Source organism: Monopterus albus, unplaced genomic scaffold (genome assembly GCF_001952655.1).
Source record: "Monopterus albus unplaced genomic scaffold, M_albus_1.0 scaffold84.1, whole genome shotgun sequence".
Classification (NCBI taxonomy): domain Eukaryota; kingdom Metazoa; phylum Chordata; class Actinopteri; order Synbranchiformes; family Synbranchidae; genus Monopterus; species Monopterus albus.
Genome location: NW_018127964.1, coordinates 173,532 through 192,344, shown reverse-complemented (window position 1 = coordinate 192,344; position 18,813 = coordinate 173,532). Strand labels below are relative to the sequence as shown.

At 42.6% G+C, this 18,813-nt stretch overlaps 1 protein-coding gene across 1 annotated transcript; it reads right to left on the bottom strand.

The window, feature by feature from the left end:
* Positions 1-1,827: 1,827 nt before the first annotated feature.
* Positions 1,828-16,789, bottom strand: adar (adenosine deaminase RNA specific). Its single transcript, XM_020607189.1, has 16 exons — positions 16,775-16,789; positions 14,208-15,755; positions 11,229-11,554; positions 10,312-10,501; positions 9,802-9,998; positions 9,225-9,360; positions 8,776-9,014; positions 8,282-8,440; positions 7,773-7,939; positions 7,458-7,551; positions 7,217-7,333; positions 6,895-7,022; positions 6,166-6,348; positions 5,919-6,031; positions 5,369-5,496; positions 1,828-4,685 (listed from the first exon to the last, which is right to left on the bottom strand). Exons 1-16 carry the CDS (start codon positions 16,787-16,789, stop codon positions 4,361-4,363), a joined length of 4,065 nt encoding a protein of 1,354 aa, XP_020462845.1. The 3' UTR covers positions 1,828-4,360.
* Between the last annotated feature and the right edge of the window lie 2,024 nt (positions 16,790-18,813).

Below are 18,813 nucleotides of genomic sequence, written 5' to 3'. Positions count from 1 at the left end.
TCTACTACTGCACAATTGCACTCTACATTAGCGCAGTGATGGTTGTACCAGGGTTTATGAGTTTATACTATGGAAGTAGCACTGTCAGCTTTAGTAGCACATTCTGTATTATTACCATGTCTGTTGTTTTGTACCACAGCCAGTAAAATGGCAATAAAAAGCGTAATTTTTATACTATGGCCAGTACCGCAGTACATTATTGGCATCATACTGAAAATACCATCCATTACCCCCAGAAACCACAGCGCTTCTCTTGGTTCCTTTCTCCATTCTGGCGCATCCCTCCTGTCACACCCTTGATGACCATTATAAATTTGCACTTGACTTCACAGGTTCTAATGATCCTGTGTTTTTTGGCTTAGTTTTTAAGCCATTTCTCTCCACGCTCAGCCTACATGTATTCCCTCCTTACCCTTTCTCATTTATTTCCATTGCAGAGCATCGATTGACTCGTTTAAGCCCTTTGGTCTCTGCTAATATTTCACTCCATGTAGCCTTGTTCCCATCATCCATCCTTCTCTCCATCGTGCTTTATTCCTCTCCCTCTATCATTAGGCCTGCCCTCCCACCAACCAAACACTTGACTGGTGAGACAATATGAATCCAACTCGATGGGGCGAGAGCGTGACTGAAACTGGACCTAAGCACATGAATGCATCTAGTGTACATGTGTATGCATGTTTTTGTCACTGCTGCTTATTTGAGAGGCTATAGTAATATACATAGTTAGGAGATACATGGTTATGTTAAAATATGTATTGTAGGGGTGTGATGTGAATTCTTTTAACTACTCTGTCTTCAAAATGTCATTTATTTTTGTTGTGATTTCTTTGTTCTGAGCCATCCTGTAATGAAACAGACTGCCTGAGGGGGAATTAACAATAAAACTATTTATGAGGCACTACACAATTGGTTGGCAATACTGCCACCATATTCCTGTCCCTTGGCAGAAACAAATGCTGCTGAACTGGAGACAAGACCAGCTGTAATGTTACACTGAGCTGATTCAGAATTAGACACCCAATATCACTTGTTGTTCCCAGCGAGGCCACACACCAAGCAACGGATCTAAATGGCATGGTCAAATGTTCAGTGTTACTGCATCACATTAAGAGACTGTGGAGTATGACTACAAGTTGGTTTTACAGCGCATTATCTTTCACAGAATACACCAAGAACAGTCACATTTTGACTTCCACGATATGCCGTTCTATATTGATCCTAATCGTCTTCAGTCTTACGCAGACATACAGTATAATCGTACCACTGTGAGTAGTGAGGACAATATCTGTAGTAGCATGTAGAGGGTTCACATGTTGGATTGTGTTGGCTTGTTGATAAAATCCATTTTACATTCACTGTGAATACCAGGTCACCTGCACATGAATTCATGTATCCTTTCTCCAGATCAATACTGTCCCCCAGCCCTAAGGCGTGAATATGTTTCCATCTACTGATCCTTTATAGCACTGCAATAAGCTCTGCAGCTATTTTGAGACAGGCCGAGTCTCAGCGCCACCTGGAGGAGTCGCTACTGTAAAAATAAGCATTTTCTACTCAAACCTTCTGGCAGGAAAATCGCTTTCTATTCACTGTTTCTATTTAAGTGACAGACAAAGCTTTGTAATGAAGAAAGAAGAGTTGCCGCCTATTGTTGGTCCTTTTAAAAACAACTCAACAGCAGCCATGAGACAATAACTTCAGAGTCGGTTACATCACCCTCAGGTGATGCAAGTACAGTACTTGTCTGGGGAATGAGGCAGGTGATAAACACAAAGGACAGTATAACAACAGAAGAAAGTACCACAAACACCAGTGAAATTTCTGTGTGCTACCTATTTTATTTTGTTGCTGTCAGATGTCACTGGTAAAAAACAAAATGGTAAAGTGAATTAGAAACTGTAGATGACTTTAAAAGCTATACAAAATAAACCTAAACATATACATACACACACACACGCGTACAGTATATATAGGACAGAATTATTCTTAAACATCAATGTTTGCATACAATGGGGTACAAGTCTGAGTCCAACACCAAAAACTGTATATTTGATAAAACCTAAGCTTCATATTCAAAACAGATGGAGCAAAAAAATAAATAAAATAAAAAAACCCAAAATATGTGCTAAATCCCATTTGTTTTGCTACATGATATCTAATACACTCAGTTGGCTCCAGCCCCCTGCGACCCTATTCAGGAATAAGTGGAATACATAATGGATGGATGGATATACACTGAGTTAGCAAACCATCATGTACACCTAGCTAAAACTAATGCTGTCCAATCCAACAGCCCCTCAATAAATCCTCCTTATGTTCACAAAGGTGAACATATTCAGTTTTTGTTCAAACTGTTTGAGAGGTGTTATTTCAGCTGTGGGAACATTTTGAAAGCCGTAGCTTGTGGTGCTTTTTAACTGCACTGCATTATATTTAGGTGTTTCTATCATTTAGTCCACTTCATTTACATCACTGAGGCTTGAAGACTAAATAACAGAAACCCCAGTTTAATGCAGTACAGCCCACCTGCAGCCCAAACAACGGCTTTTACAATTGAATCATAAGCACAAACTGACCTCATCACTTTCATAAAGAACTGAAGAATTGTTGCATTAGACTACATGTATTGTTAGCTTGGTGTACCTAATATGTGCATTATAGACTGCTGCTGAGAAAACACTTTCCACTTGCAAGACGTTAAGTCCTTAATTACAGCTTGAACTTCAGGGCTAGAATTAGACTGACCAGAGAGAGGATGGCTCTGTTCTACAGATGCTTATCATTACTTCAGGCATACAACAGTTTGAAGAGACATATTTATAAGCAGAACCATGGTTTTGTATATATGTATCAGGGTTAAACAAAACCATCTGAACGATCGTGACATGCTGTTCTACAAAAATAATAGTAATCATCATAATTTGTGTTAGTATTTGACAAATAAGTTTCTGGAACTGGACTCAGGCTTTTGGACCTCAGTGTACATATCTGTGTATTCATGTATCTGTACACACCTGATGTATATATTGCATCGACAATTTGCATGTAACCGAATCGAGACTACGAAGTGAATAAACAATAAAACTGTCCTCACCTAGCTGATAAAGTGGCCATGAGTGAGAACCTGAAAGCTTTTTAGTATTGAGATGTAAAAATAATATGCAGCAGGGACCAGAACTTTGCTAGCATGACCAGCTAATGATGCCTTCACTGAAAGAAGGGAAGGAAAAAATACACACACACACACGAATAATAAGACAGGAGCTCTACTTCAATATAAAAACAACAAAGCACAGAGAAACTATTGGGGCTGATTATAAGGCTGCACCAGTCAATGCTGTAATAATAATGGAAACCATGGTACAACAGTGTGGATGGGTGGACAGCTAAGGGCGTTACAGCCAGATGACATTTTAGAGCTGGTTTAAATCCTAAAGTGGTCTGATTGAACACTTCAGAGTATGTACGGGAGCTGAAAACTCAAACATTGGACAGTGAAAGATGACATTGATGCTCCTCTTATTTACATTAAAAACTTCTCCAGTACACTGTCGGCTGGGACAGTACTGCCAGAGCAAGGACTAAGTCATGAAATCTAACTAAGGTGAGTGCATTTTAAACAAATGAAAAATGAAGAATGCTTCTGACAGCATCCCAATATTTCTATTTGTTGTCCTGAAAGCGGTTGCTTGCATTTCTGTGAAGTACATGTAAAACAAAGGAGCTGAAAAAATATGCACTCCACGACAGAGGACTCTAAATGAAATTAATCACAATTACAAACACTGCTACAGTGGAGGGCTGTGTTAGGCTGAATTCTAACTAGCAGCATTTGTTAGCTACCTCAGCTCTCCTGGCAAAAACAGACAAAGCAGCCAGTGGTTTAAAGAAGTCAATCAAGGTGCACAATGCAATTGCAATGGTCATAGAACCTGCCAAAAATGACTTTACATATCAAATTGAACAGTGGAAAAATAATGGCAACATGTGCCAAGCTTTACAATTACAAGGAAAAAGAAACTACACTCTGAACTGAGTATAAAGAATGCTGACAAACGCAGCAACTGTCTCACAATCTAACACAACTCGGCATTGTAGCAGTGTCTGCCGAGGTGGTTTACAGACGTACTGATTACGTTGTCCAGCCCCAGACTCTCCCCATTGCCCTGCCTGTGTGCTGTGACCCCACTCATCCTCCAGGCTCTGCCCTTGCCATCGTCCTGTCCCTTTCAATCGCTCTTCCAATGTAGCCTTTAAATGTGTTCCATCAGAGACACAGTTCTGGGCATGGGCTACACCCACCCAAAAAAAAAAAAGAAGTTAATATTACCCATTTAACAATTCACTGCGCACAGTTCTATGCTTCATCTTGCTTGTACTCCATTGGTCCTCTGTTTCGACTACTGCCATATCCCAAAAGGACATCTGCTCCATTTTTCTCCCTTTCATCCCTGGCCTCAAAGTTCTTCTCTTCCAGCGGTTTGCCGATCCAAGCACCATAACCATGGGCACTGAGAGCCTGAAAAAATTGCTGCTTTGCTAGCTGGAAGGACATGGCTGACATCTTGGCCTGGGCATAAGAGGGCAGGGAAAGGAGGTCGATGCGGCCACATCGCTGGCACAGAGTGCGGAACAGAGAGAACAGGTTGGACTTGGACACGCGGGATATGCCCAGTTTGTTCCTACAGGGAAGATACTGAGTGTTCATAAAAAGTGTGACAGTCATGGAAAACAACATAGCTTTTCTACCGGTGCAGTGTTTCCCCACGTAGTCTGCTTTGCTACCTACTGCTCACTAAAGTGCTAGTGGGCGATTTAAGTAGAAATAATTTATTGAATAAAACAGAGCATTTGAGGTTATCTAAAATAAAAATGCTGCCAAGGGGTTTTCAGTTTGTGGTGTGTATGTAAACATGGTGTACATAGTTTGCCACATTGCATGCTGTTTATCATAAGGTTCGTGACTATTCAGGGCAAATAGTATTAGCCCAAACAACTGAGATATCCTCAAGTAATAATTCTGGAAACAAATTCCAGGGATGTCTCATTACAATGTATGGTATTTGATCCATGCCACGATGATCAATAACTCATAAAAATGTGAAATCACGCTTCTGGAAAACATTTTAGAGGCATAATGAGCTACAAAATAAATCAATTTTAATTTAAAATCTCCATTCAGGCAAAGAATTGACTTGAAACAAAGTTGCCACAAGAGAAAAACAAAAACACTGAACAGCAGCGAAACATTCCTTAAATAATAAGTAGACAATAACAGAGTATAGAAAGTCTAAAGTGTAAATAAACCATATGTGTTGTGACACGAGCAACTGAATTTTGATTGAGTACACTGTATACTACATACCCATCCAGTTTGCCTTTGGTCCCGTCCAGCACCTCTACACAGTGCTGGTCTGGTAAGCTCCAGTTTACACTGGACTCCTTGGTCTTGCCCGTATGCCGTGTGGAGTCGTACACAGTCACCCTACCCACCTACAGTCAACCAAGTGGTGTGGCAGAAAAGGGGGGAGAGTGCATATTTCGTTCAATCAGGCTGATTCAAACATTAGCTGATTAAAATTCGCTGTGTAACTCGTGCTAGTGTTATGGCTTGTATCGTTCTGTGTGTCGATTAGGAATGGTAGTTTCACCAATGTGTAAATGATAACTAACAAAATGTTGGGCTAAATTGACAGATACTGTACTTCTCAGGCATTTTGCCCTGTGATGTCCTAGTGGCCTACCTGCTTCGTGCTAACTGATGGATTACTCAAATCTAAAGAAGATGAGTAATGAAGAAACAATTGTGAGATACAAATAGTGTGTTGGCAGCATAACCGATGAATTAAGTGAGAATGACCTCAATATTCCTAATTAAATGTCCACGTGACATGGCCAAAGATGTGTGTGTTTACCTCTGGGTGGTTCAGCATGAAGGGAAGAGGGAGACTTTTGGCGAACGCTTCACCGTCTCTGGCCAGCCGACAACACACGGCACGTGTCAGGTGACCGTGGCTGTACAGATAGCCTAACAGATCAAACCAGCACAGACATGTTGTAAAGCAGAAAGCTGAGATGAGAAGCAGTATAAAACTCAGATATGTGTCACATAATTTGTTCTCCACCTGGCTACAACTAAAACAATGCAACAGCCTGTTTTACCAAGTGTGACAGACTTCAGGTAGATGGGATGAAGGAAATGGGTAAGCAACGCCCCCTGCAGGCCCAGCACGTTCCAACGCAGGATTTTATCGCTGCAGCTCATGGTTCGCAGCCTTTCACCATGCTGTATCCCGTCCCAGGTGGGCACAATGGCACTTGACTCCACTGGGATGGTGCCCTCACCTGGCACAAACAACAACTCATGTATAAAAAGGCCACAGCTCTTGCTTACAGACCAGGATGACGAATCCTTTTCTTCTATGCACAGATGATGATGACTGGTACAATATTTGTGAAGTTCTTTAGGTGCAAGGCAAAAATAAAGAGGAAGCAGCATTCAAATTGTCGACAGACACATCTCAGTCTGGCTTTTTCAGTCTTGCCTCCATGGGGAAACACTACCACCGTGTTTTCACAGAGAAATCTAGTCCAGCACCTGATTCTGATGTAACTGTATGTGGTGAAAGATTACGTGTCTGAATTTAAATATCTTATAGTGTAATACTGTTTTATTGTATTGCACCTTGATTGATTCTATACTATAACCTACCAGAGAGATTACTGGGACTTTTATTTTTTTTTATATATATAGTATGTATTCAGGGACTCCAGATGGAAAAATTGCCTTTGGCATATTTATAGACATGTCATGAATATGCATTGTCCCTGTCAAATAAACAAATAAACTAAATTAAACAAAGACAGATGTCTTTGAGTTTCATCTCTCACCATTCTCAACTTTGGTACGGAGCTTGCCCTGCTTAGCATTCTCAAACAGAGGCTGGTGGCCCTCGACTTCATTCCCCTCCTCGCTGCAGGACTTATCAAACAGAGCCCCATCGCCACAAGGTGCGGTGCTATGGATAAGAGAAAAGGAAGAAACGTAAGCTACTGATATGACACACACCAAAATTATATGAAATTTAACAAAGCAGAACAACATCAATCCAAATGTGAAACACTGATGTATCTGACTATGAACAGGGTGGGAATGAAAGGTAAGAGTCTGGGATTGGGAGTGGGCGAGCTCATCAAGGAGGAACAAAAAAACCTTATGTAAAGGTGAAAGGTGATATCAGGTTTGATCCGCAGTTTGTTTTGCTCCGCTGGCTCAAATATACTGTCAGCTGTGCCATCGTGGTGCTTCAGCAGCTCAGTATACAGAAACCTGAGGGGAAAGGAGACTAGTTAGGCTTATAAATAATGTCCAATAGACTGGGTCTGGAAGAAGAGTTAGGTATTTTTAGAACTAGCAGAAAAACACTGACAAAAAAAGTAAGATCTACTTCTACCGAATAAATCCTCTTCTGGAGATGATTTCAGCATGGCAGTCATTTACTGTATCCCCTTTAAGGCTCAGCTCCTCCCCTTTGACACAGCGATTACCTGACCCCCCCCCCAAAAAAAGACACTCAATGTCTAAGAAGACAGCAATGCAACAGTTCTTGGTTCTGCAGTGACCTAGTTCTGTGGTAGTTTTCTGACAGTGCATGTCAGAAAAAACTAATTGACAACACATTTTCTTCTGTTGCTCCACAATTTCTTACACACTAGTTTTTACTGCCTCCCTTCTTTCACAGGTTATATGCTAAAGGTAGTACATGTACCAGTTCCCAGGCTGACAACGGTCCCCAAACCCTCCCCTCTCCTCATGACGATGGTGGCCAGAATCTTGCGACCCAGAAGGCTGTGCTGGATACGTGTCGTCAGGGCGTTGAAGCGCTGGTGACTCAACATTGCTATCTGGTCATGCAAAGTAGGGGGGGGGGGGGGGGGGGGGGGGGGGGGGGGGGGGTGGTACAGAACAGGATAAACAAAACAGACAGAATTAAGGATTAGTTAACATTTGGTGTATATGAAACTTATCTGACTGCGCAAGCCAGATACAAGTCTGAAAAAGTTCCAAAGAAAGTTTCATTTGCTTGTGTGGACTACATCTTTAAGACAGGCTGCCCAAGTATATTGCTGAAGCTCAATATTTCAGCACCGATAATTAAGGTTTCTCTCATACCAGTATATACAGCCTTACCCCCAAGTTGGACAAGAGAAGGCTGACTTGATGCTGCTGCATATTCAGGTTACATGACAGAAAATGCAAAAGCACCAAAAAGGCAGTACCTCAGCTGGGATCAGCTCTCCAGTATGAGCTGCTTTCTCAGCTTCTCCAATCAGAACCCGTAGAGCAGCATCTGCTGCTTCCTGTTTTCCCTGCTTCTTATTGGACGCACAGACCGCAGGGAACCACCGTCCGCCCAGCTTAGCTTGGTAGGTGAACCTGAGCAAGAGTGACAAAGAGGAAAGCAATCAGGATGATATGATGGGGTTATCTCAATCACTTTAAGACCCAAGGATCACATGGAAGCCAGGGATGGATCATAAACACAAATATCAATTTGAACATTTTCCACAGCATCAAGGGCTGCAAGACAGACTCGGGACGAATAGGCCTTATATTCTTTTGCTCAGTACAAAAAAAGACACATTTTCCAAAACACACGGTAACCCAGTCAGCAGGGGTTATGTTTCTATCCAGTGCATACATGTTAAATGTGTGTGTGTGTGGGTGTGTGTGTGTGTGTGTGTGCGCGCGTTCATGCAGCTCACACATACTTAGGCTCATGTGGTGGGCCAGACTGGCTCACCAGGTGGATTTCAGCAGCAAAGCCCCGGGCTCTAGCGTACTCCAGGAGACCTGACACTGCGTTGCTGTTCAGGTAGTTGATGAGGTCACCAACCCCGGCCTCATGTGCTGCTCGCAACTCATCTGCAGTCAGAGGGGGTAAAGAGGGATATGCAGCCCCGGAGCCAGTGCAATCACTATCACTGGAAGAGCCCAGGGGCAACTGAGGCTGGAAAAAAAGAGATTTGGGGTGGGGGTGGGGGTTAGAAAGATGTGAACAGTATTGAGCACAAGGAGCAGAACAGTGTGACAGAGGTGATAAGAGTATTTTCTTTCTGTCTGAGTAATCTGTTGTTTCTGATTTCTAATAAAGTCATGCCACCTATTTTTTGGGGTATGCAAAATAAACAACTGCACTTTTCTGTTGCTTCTCACTCACCTTGTTGAGCTGCAGTCTCCCGTCGGCCATTAATTCTTTTACCGCCTCCTCTGCTGCCAGCTGCCGGGCGGCCTTCTTGCTTGGAGCTGAGGCCTCCGCAAACAAGCTCTCGCCGACCTTCACCCTGTACATGAACCTGAACATAGATGGGAGATAATGCCACACTTTGTTGAGTTAAAGTCCAAGAATCATTATCACATTTAAATAAATCATCAGATGTGCCATGTTCTCAATGACAACAGAGCCTATGGTGTACTAGTGATCAAGGCACAAGCATGTAGCCTTTCAGAAAGTGATTGGAGGAAAACACAGGTTTTTACTGCGTCTTCTGACCAGCCAGCGGTCTGAAGGGATGGATTATAAACAGGAGGAGTGGTAAAGAATGGATGAACAAAGATGGTACTGTCTTTGTCAGGTGACTACAGTAGTGAGGACGGACTGAACAGAAACAGCAAATGAACTGCTTCCCAAAGGAAAAAAGATGTAGACCACAGGTGAATTTGATCAAAGAACATGCAGTCTTGGGGATAGCAATATCCCAAAAGACACATTCAGAAGGAGGTGAAGGAACCGGTACCGTGGGTCATGCGGTGGGCCTGCCTGCCCAGTGATGATGAAATCAATGGGGTTCCCGCTGCGCTGGCTGTACTCCATCAGAACAGACACCGGATTCTTCCCACCAGGCAGAGAGCGGGACAGGGGCTGGCAAGCTCCCTCCACCATCCCTTCCATACTACCAGAACCAAACATTCCCCCCATATTTTCTGCTGTCCCCTGGTAGACAGGAAAAGAGGGAAAACATACTGTTCATTTAAGACTGTTATGTGTTAGACTACAAGACTATGGATGTAATGCACTCGTTTCTTATCCACACACAGTCAGAAGAAAATTTCTTTTAGGGGCAAATGTTTCTGTTGGAGGACTGTGTTTGGCCCATGGGTCACTATTTACCTGTCACTGGTTATTTAACTCTAAATAGCTGATAAGGGGTGTTTACATATACAACACACACACACACACACACACACACATATGGTACATGTATGCAAAATAAGGGAGGTGGTTATTTTCAGTACAAACAGCTTACACTGGTGTCTGAATCCATTACTTGGATGATAGTGGCAGTATTTCCCTCGTCCCCTGTGCTCACCCCTCCTTGCATCTCTCTGATGAGAATGCGCAGGGCGGCTGCAGCAGCATCCTTTTTTGCAACCTTCTTACTGGAAGCTTCTGCGACAGGAAACAGTCTCCCATTGAGCACCACCTGCATACGGAATCTGACAGGGTGACAGAATATGCAGATGAGACACAGTGATCTGTCAATACATGATTAATTAAACAGCCACAGCTTTCCTAGACTACTGTGTTGCATTACAAGAAATGTAATTTTTATTTTTAATTAACAGCCTAATATGATTTCATTAAGGCAGGTTTATGTCTCACAGAGAATGTCTAGAGTCAGGTACTCTAGAGAGAAAACCAAACAAGTGTGTGGAAAAACAAAAAAGACACATTTAACATAAATAACAACAGATAAAACTAAGTTCTGTCTATCTAGGGCGGGCTTGTGTATTTGAATATACTTCTAATTCTTATATTTACAGACGCATTGTTTCCACTTGTTCTTTTCTGACACATCAACCTGGGCCGTCTGCCGACACAAGTTAGAAAATCTGATATCAGAGCTGTCTTTTCCCCAAATATTAAAATCTTCATTGGCACTAATAATTTTTTATATAAGGTAAAAGTAAGTGAGAGATTGCTGTGGCACTCAAACTGAGTCGTTACACTGTTGTGATTTCATAAATTTGACTGATATAACAAAGTCAAATACACCAAAGACACTGGATTTAACATGAATCAGTCAATAACTAATCCACTCAGTAAGGTCAGCCATCCCTGGTTAAATGTCATATAATGAACACACAGAAAATGACCACAGATGGATTAGTATTACCTCCTGTATCAATTCAAATGTTACACAGTGCAGGTCATGCCACCAACCTTGGGTCATGGGAGGGTCCTGACTGGTCAAGGAGCAGGAACTCACAGCTCTGGCTAAGATACTGAGCGTACTCCATGAGGCCACTGACAGGGTTCTTCAGCCTAACCTCCTGTAATTTGGCCCACAGGTTCTGAGGAGGTGGAGCGGCCAGTGATACAGCAACAGTTCCCACTGTGTTGCCTTTCTCTGCCACCAGTCTTTCAGCATCCGTCTCCCTGCGAATAGCGTTGAGGAATTCTGGGATATCGTCAGTGGCCCACTGGTCTTCGTTGGTCTCTTTGTCTTTACATGAGGTTAAGGTGGGGGCCTGGAGTGAGGAATGGGACTGAAAACAAAAAGAGGCACAAGGGTTAATAAAATCAGGCTGGAGCTCCAAGGGGGCTAACCCTTGCTTAATATATACAGCAAAGACTTTGCACACTCTTATGAATATGTGTCTGTTTCTTTTAAAGCAACAGTTCAACATGTTGAGAAATATGTTTTTGTTTGTTTGTTGTAGAGAGGTACTGTAGATAAGAATACCTGATACCGCTCTCATGGGTGTCATACAAATGAAAGTCTACAGCTCGCATAAGGCTGGATAACAACACTGACTGTCGATTAATTGTGATTCTTGTTTAACAATTCCAGGGCTCCAGACTAACATGCCACCGAGCCTCTCAGATGGTGATACCAGTGCGAGATTTGGTGGCACCACCTCGGCACAATCATGAAGTGGAACGAAATTTATTGGATATTTCAAACTTTTTTAACAAATAAAAAACTGAATAATTGGGCGTGCAAAATTATTCAGCCCCTTTACTTTCAGTGCAGCAAACTCTCTCCAGAAGTTCAGTGAGGATCTCTGAATGATCCAATGTTGACCTAAATGACTAATGATGATAAATAGAATCCACCTGTGTGTAATCAAGTCTCCGTATAAATGCACCTGCACTGTGATAGTCTCAGAGGTCTGTTTAAAGCGCAGAGAGCATCATGAAGAACAAGGAACACACCAGGCAGGTCCGAGATACTGTTGTGGAGAAGTTTAAAGCCGGATTTGGATACAAAAAGATTTCCCAAGCTTTAAACATCCCAAGGAGCACTGTGCAAGCGATAATATTGAAATGGAAGGAGTATCAGACCACTGCAAATCTACCAAGACCTGGCCGTCCCTCTAAACTTTCAGCTCATACAAGGAGAAGACTGATCAGAGATGCAGCCAAGAGGCCCATGATCACTCTGGATGAACTGCAGAGATCTACAGCTGAGGTGGGAGACTCTGTCCATAGGACAACAATCAGTCGTATACTGCACAAATCTGGCCTTTATGGAAGAGTGGCAAGAAGAAAGCCATTTCTTAAAGATATCCATAAAAAGTGTCGTTTAAAGTTTGCCACAAGCCACCTGGGAGACACACCAAACATGTGGAAGAAGGTGCTCTGGTCAGATGAAACCAAAATCGAACTTTTTGGCAACAATGCAAAATGTTATGTTTGGCGTAAAAGCAACACAGCTCATCACCCTGAACACACCATCCCCACTGTCAAACATGGTGGTGGCAGCATCCTGGTTTGGGCCTGCTTTTCTTCAGCAGGGACAGGGAAGATGGTTAAAATTGATGGGAAGATGGATGGAGCCAAATACAGGACCATTCTGGAAGGAAACCTGATGGTGTCTGCAAAAGACCTGAGACTGGGACGGAGATTTGTCTTCCAACAAGACAATGATCCAAAACATAAAGCAAAATCTACATTGGAATGGTTCACAAATAAACATATCCAGGTGTTAGAATGGCCAAGTCAAAGTCCAGACCTGAATCCAATCGAGAATCTGTGGGAAGAACTGAAAACTGCTGTTCACAAACGCTCTCTATCCAACCTCACTGAGCTCGAGCTGTTTTGCAAGGCGGAATGGGCAAAAATTTCAGTCTCTTGATGTGCAAAACTGATAGAGACATACCCCAAGTGACTTACAGCTGTAATCGCAGCAAAAGGTGGCGCTACAAAGTATTAACTTAAGGGGGCTGAATAATTTTGCACGGCCAATTTTTCAGTTTTTTATTTGTTAAAAACGTTTGAAATATCCAATAAATTTCGTTCTACTTCATGATTGTGTCCCACTTGTTGTTGATTCTTCACAAAAAATTACAGTTTTATATCTTTATGTTTGAAGCCTGAAATGTGGCAAAAGGTCGCAAAGTTCAAGGGGGCCGAATACTTTCGCAAGGCACTGTATATATATAGCATGTATGCTTTGCAGTTTATGTACATAATGTATCCGTAGCCCGGTTCATTTCCAAGGAAGAATTTCTGCTCTTTGTCGATATCTGTCTTGGACATCATGTGCAGCTCAGCTCTCTCACTCACCTGGCTAATGCCAGCTCAGTTACTAGTAAGCCTATTACATAAGAAGATCTTGATGGAGGGTTTCAGGATGGTTAGATGTCTGTGGCTGTGGTTGTAGCTGATCTTGAGATCCGTGTACAAAAGTGACAGCCTGAGAAACACTTCATACAACTTTAAAATTTATCTGACATAAATTAATCATCATGAATCATACTGAATCTAAATAAATGGAATCTAAATTGAACTGAATCGAGAAATCAATATCCAGCCCTAACTGTTGTTTAATTTAGCTTAACATAAAAACTGGAAACCGGGTAACAAGCAAATAAACTCATGTCTCAAAATGTCAAACTATTTCTAGAAGCTGTGCACCATTACTCTGGAGGACATATTTTTATCATCTAGAAATCATTGAGCCATTAAGGTTCAGCTAAACATTCAATTTTAGTTATTTCTAGTCATGTTTTTAATCAACATTTCTCCTTTTATAAGTATGAGCACCCTCAACTGAACAAATCTTTCTCCTTATTTTTTCCCACATATGGCTGCCATGTCAGGTGTAAGATATCTTTCTATATTAAAAAGAAAGTATTCATGTTAATACCATTAAATAAATACAGAAATGCAAAGCAAAACAGAAATTTGACCTACCGCTTCACTGTGACTTTGCTCTGGCATCCAGCCCTCTGGAGGTGGGATAGGCTCAAGGCCTGGTATTGGTGGTTGTGGCAATGACAGCAGGAAGATGGACCCTCCTCCCTTCTCATCTCTAGCAGCTTCCCCCTCCAACTGAAACCTCAGTGCTGTGGTGCTCTGTGCAGCTTTCAGGCTCCTCTCCATCCTCTCTCTGCGGCGGTTGGAAAGCTCCCAGGTGGGAGGGTTGACTTCACCATTCTTGATCACATCTCCCTGATTCTCCAGGGTATAAAGGGTAGGATTGACCTGCTTGGCACTCCTAAAACCCAGATTTTTGGCTATGAGAAGAGCAGTTGCCTCATGTGCTCCCAGGAGGTACTGCAGAATTTGCTCCTTCTGGTCTGCCATTGTGGAAAGCTGAAGTTCCTGATCAGGGGAGCTGGTAGTGCCAGGATGTTGTTTCTCTTCCTGCTGCCCTTTCACTGGTGACTGGGATTCTTCCAATTCAGATGACTCTAACGAAGAGCAGCAGGAAGAACTGGACTCGGTGTCAGAGTCCTCTTCTTTTACTTGTCCTCTGCTTTTTACTGCTTCTCTTTTTCGCTCAACTATGGCTTCAAATTTATGAGGGTGTTCTAAACTGACACTCAGGTGGGATGGTGGACTTTGTACTTCAGAACTCTGATCTTCCTTGCCTATGAGAGGTTCTCTGTAAAGAGACCACTCAGGGGGATAAAGCCCTTGCTTAGATGCTTTGTGTGAGCGCTCCAAAGAGTAGAGGGCTTGGTTCACAATCTTTTTGGGTAGATGCAGCTTTTTGGCTAACAATTTTGCACAGATCTTCTCACTTGGCTTCAAAGCAGCCAAAGCCCTATGTATCTGGTCTTGGATGTCAGGATTGAGAGTGATAACTTTAGTAAAGCTCAAATCTGCTGATATGCTGGATGCAGGATGTTTGTAAAACCTGTCTCGTCTGTTGGGCCTGTCTTGAAGAGACAAGGTCTTAAAACTGTCATGCAGTGAGTCAGTTTGGACACACCACTGCCTGTTGGAGTAGGGGTTTTGGTTTTTACCATGTGATTGGTTTTGATTTGGGTGCTGAAGGCCTGGGGGGCCCCGCTGGGCTCCTAAACTGGGTGGGTATGCAAAACTCTGGTCCTGGTTATATCTACTTCTACCCCTAGGGCTGCTGTTGTAGTCTGGATATCTAATGTACCCTGACTGTGGCTGGTACAAGGAACTAGGTGGCCTCCCAGGTACCACTCCCCCTCCTGGACTGGGTCTGAACTGAGGAGCCTCAGAGCTGTGTCCTCTCAAAAACTCTATCTGTTGGTACTGAAATGAATAAGGAACAGGACCAGGATTGGGATTTTGTGAATTAAGAGCCACAGGTTTAGAGGCTACTTTATTGTGGGGCTTGGTAGGGGTGGAGCAGAGGCTAAGAGACGAGGAGCTGGGGCTTCTATGGGTACTACAGGAGGGGTGGGGCTGTTGCAATAACCTAAATGTGGGACCTGCTGTGAACCAGCTCTGGCGTAAAGGCCAGATCTGTAATAATTCTCCCTAGGTTTGAGGAGGGATGGTGGAAGTCTGTGATAGTGTTCTTTGAAAGGCCCTCCCCTACCTCTGCTCATAGCGCAGGGGGTGAACGTGAAGGGGTCTAGTGCAGCTGGCTGTGCAGCTTCTGTAGGAGTGTATGTCCTCTAGCAGAAATAGCAGACCCTGAGAGAAAGTCAGGATAGGCCAGTTGCACACAGAGCACCTGAAATACAAACATTAGGGGAATATTAGTGAATGAATGTAAACAACAGCAGTAATACAATGATATAAAAAATTAGGAGCAGCTTGGGGGGGGAGAAAAATGATCATTCTAGCCGATAGCACAAGTTAGCAAGTCTTCAGTTTGCTCAAGTGTTGGTCAGTGAATCTATACCTGTTCTATGTCACCTTACATGTCTTGCCTTCCTGAAATGCAGTATACAGAAAGTAGACAATGAAATGTGTGCCTTATGTGCAGAGGATATGCTTTGACATACACCAACCCGATCAGTGCTGCTGTGTACACCTTGAGATCATACCCTAACCAGTCTGCAAGGATACTGCAGGGTAATACACTGTCTCTTACAGTCACACTGAAACTCTATCCCAGGATAAAACGATAGTGATTAATAATTCAGACATTCTTGTGAACATTCTGTTTTATTTCTGGCCTTAAACACTTTTGCTGGATCTAGATCCTTAGTAGGGGGAAAGTGAGACACTGACGCAAACAAAAAGGACAGTTTCAAGGACACAAGAACATAACAGGCTGCCTGATAGGGACAAGCTGTGGATCGAAAACCATGCAGCTACTAGTTGACAGTACTGGCTGTAATAACACATTTTTGCAAAGCTACGTTTATGTCATGATTGAAAACACTCTTCAAACAGAAATGTAGATCCTGAAAAACAGCATAATCCCAATATCCTTCTTTGGTACAACAAACCCTGGTCCTGCCTCAAACAGAGTTGAGCAGGCCCAAATGCTGCACATTATTAATAGCACTGGTCCATCAGAGTAATAGGGACCAATGGGGCCAAACTTGGAGCTGACTCATCTTGACCCTAATGCAAGGCCACAGCCAAAACAACACCTCTGTATTTTTCAGTATCCACCGTCATTGGGCTCTTCTCTGTTTTGAGCCTGAGCAGAGGCAAGACAAGCTATTTGACAACTGAGAATTAGCTCTTTCTCATGCTGTCATACCAGGAAAGAGCTAATTAAAGAAATGTTATACATTGTGGTATTTTTGATACTCCTTTGTGGCCCTTGTTTAGTTGGCACTGTAGGAATGAATCCTGGTAAATCTGGGAGCACATATTTCCACAGGTGTACACAACACACCATATTAACTGGTAGCACTGGGCCCGGTGGGGTCACGGGGTATTGTGTATCTCACCTCCTGTGGTCCAATAGTGGGAAGCGTTAATGATCCGATGAATTATTCGCAAAAATACAAACCATAAGTTACACACGATACATAAATCAGAGAATAGGCACGTAAAGCAAACACGGAACCGGTTGTAGATTATAAACGACTGAACTATTTTCCCAACACGCAGATTCTTCCGGTTCGGATGAGCTTGGTCCCGTTTACAGCTTCCTCAATGAAAACACTAGGTGCTGTCGCTCGCTTATAAATGCTGTATAGAGTGATGTAAAACGCGTTGCTGAAGTGTTGCACTGCCAGAATAGAGGGAATCACAGCCCGACTCGTGTAATAAAAGGGAAACCCTGGATATGGAAAGACTTAAGTTTTGATTTCGTTTCTAACGAAGTTCAGTTTCTCTCCTGTGCGTCACGTGACCTGCGGAGGCGCGGCCAGACCAACCAGTGGTTGAATAGAAAGATTTATATAGTTTAAGGGACATTTTTTCATGTTTACCTGCCTTTTTCTGCCTTGTTCTCTTTTAGTTGTAAGGCACTTTGAATTGCATTAACTTGGATGAAATGTGCTATATAAATAGCCTCAGGTTTTATTTGATTTGATACAATACAACTTGGCAGACGTGTCTATAAAGTACTTAAAAAGCACCAACTTAAGCACTAAGTATAACTCTATGTGTGTCGATTAATTTCCATGCTGAAAGAGGTCGCTCTGTGTCCAACTCAATCAATCAGTGTGGCTGTGCGTTAGGAGCACCGTGGTAGAGGAGACATCACATGTAAAGCTCCGATTCTCACATTAAAAGTAAAACGGAGGAGGAAAATGATGAGTTACAGTAATACAATACATTTTCGGATATACAAATATCACTGCAAAACGGGAGCATGTAACAGGATTGTTATAGGATAACACATAAGAATTACTACCAGGGGAAGGCCACTGTGATCAGCACAAGCACATGCTGCCGTATTCACTCGTTAAAAGCGCACAGTTTAACTTGAGAAGCAGAACAGTAGGGAGACTTGGTAGGACCACACTGAAGTGATTTTACACCATTTATATTTTAGTAATTGCACCCAGTTTCTGGGGATGCGTTTCTGTGGTCCGTTTCCTTCCGTTAAACTTGACTGATACATGTGTACAGCTAAGTATCTTTGTCAGGTACAAATTAACCATGCTGCATTAGAAAATATCGGCTATATGACGTTAATGTTATAGAAAATATTGTATTATATATTGAGCCGCGTAGCGTTAGAATAGGCTATATAAAAGCAATGTGAACACAGTTCCAAATTTAACGCTTCTCGATAGCAATGGTATGAATAAAGTTTGACCGGCTATCGCAGTTTTGATACAAACAATAACCTCCGAGACAATCGAAAAACCATTCGACAAACACTGCTGACGTTACCCTTATTCGCACAAGCTACAAGCTATTTGACGCCTTAAATACATTTAGCATTTGGGGGTCAAAACTGATGAATGCCCATGTCAGTAAGGGTTCATCACCACCACAGTAACGGGCAGAGGTCAGGAGTCCTTGCTGCTATCTCTTGCTTTGACTTGACGCAGACTTGTTAATCTTTGAAGGACCATACAATGTAGCTACAACTGTTCGACTGCTAAGGCTCAGATGCACTACATTTTTATTTGAACTACAGTGACTCCAGTGCCCAGATATTTACTCCCTGTTA

Coding starts and splice junctions, on each gene's coding strand:
- adar (XM_020607189.1), bottom strand. Junction 10,502..11,228: donor GGACCCTCCCATGACCCAAG/GTTGGTGGCATG, acceptor TCACCCTGTCAG/ATTCCGTATGCAGGTGGTGC. Junction 6,349..6,894: donor CCGTACCAAAGTTGAGAATG/GTGAGAGATGAA, acceptor TGTTTGTGCCAG/GTGAGGGCACCATCCCAGTG.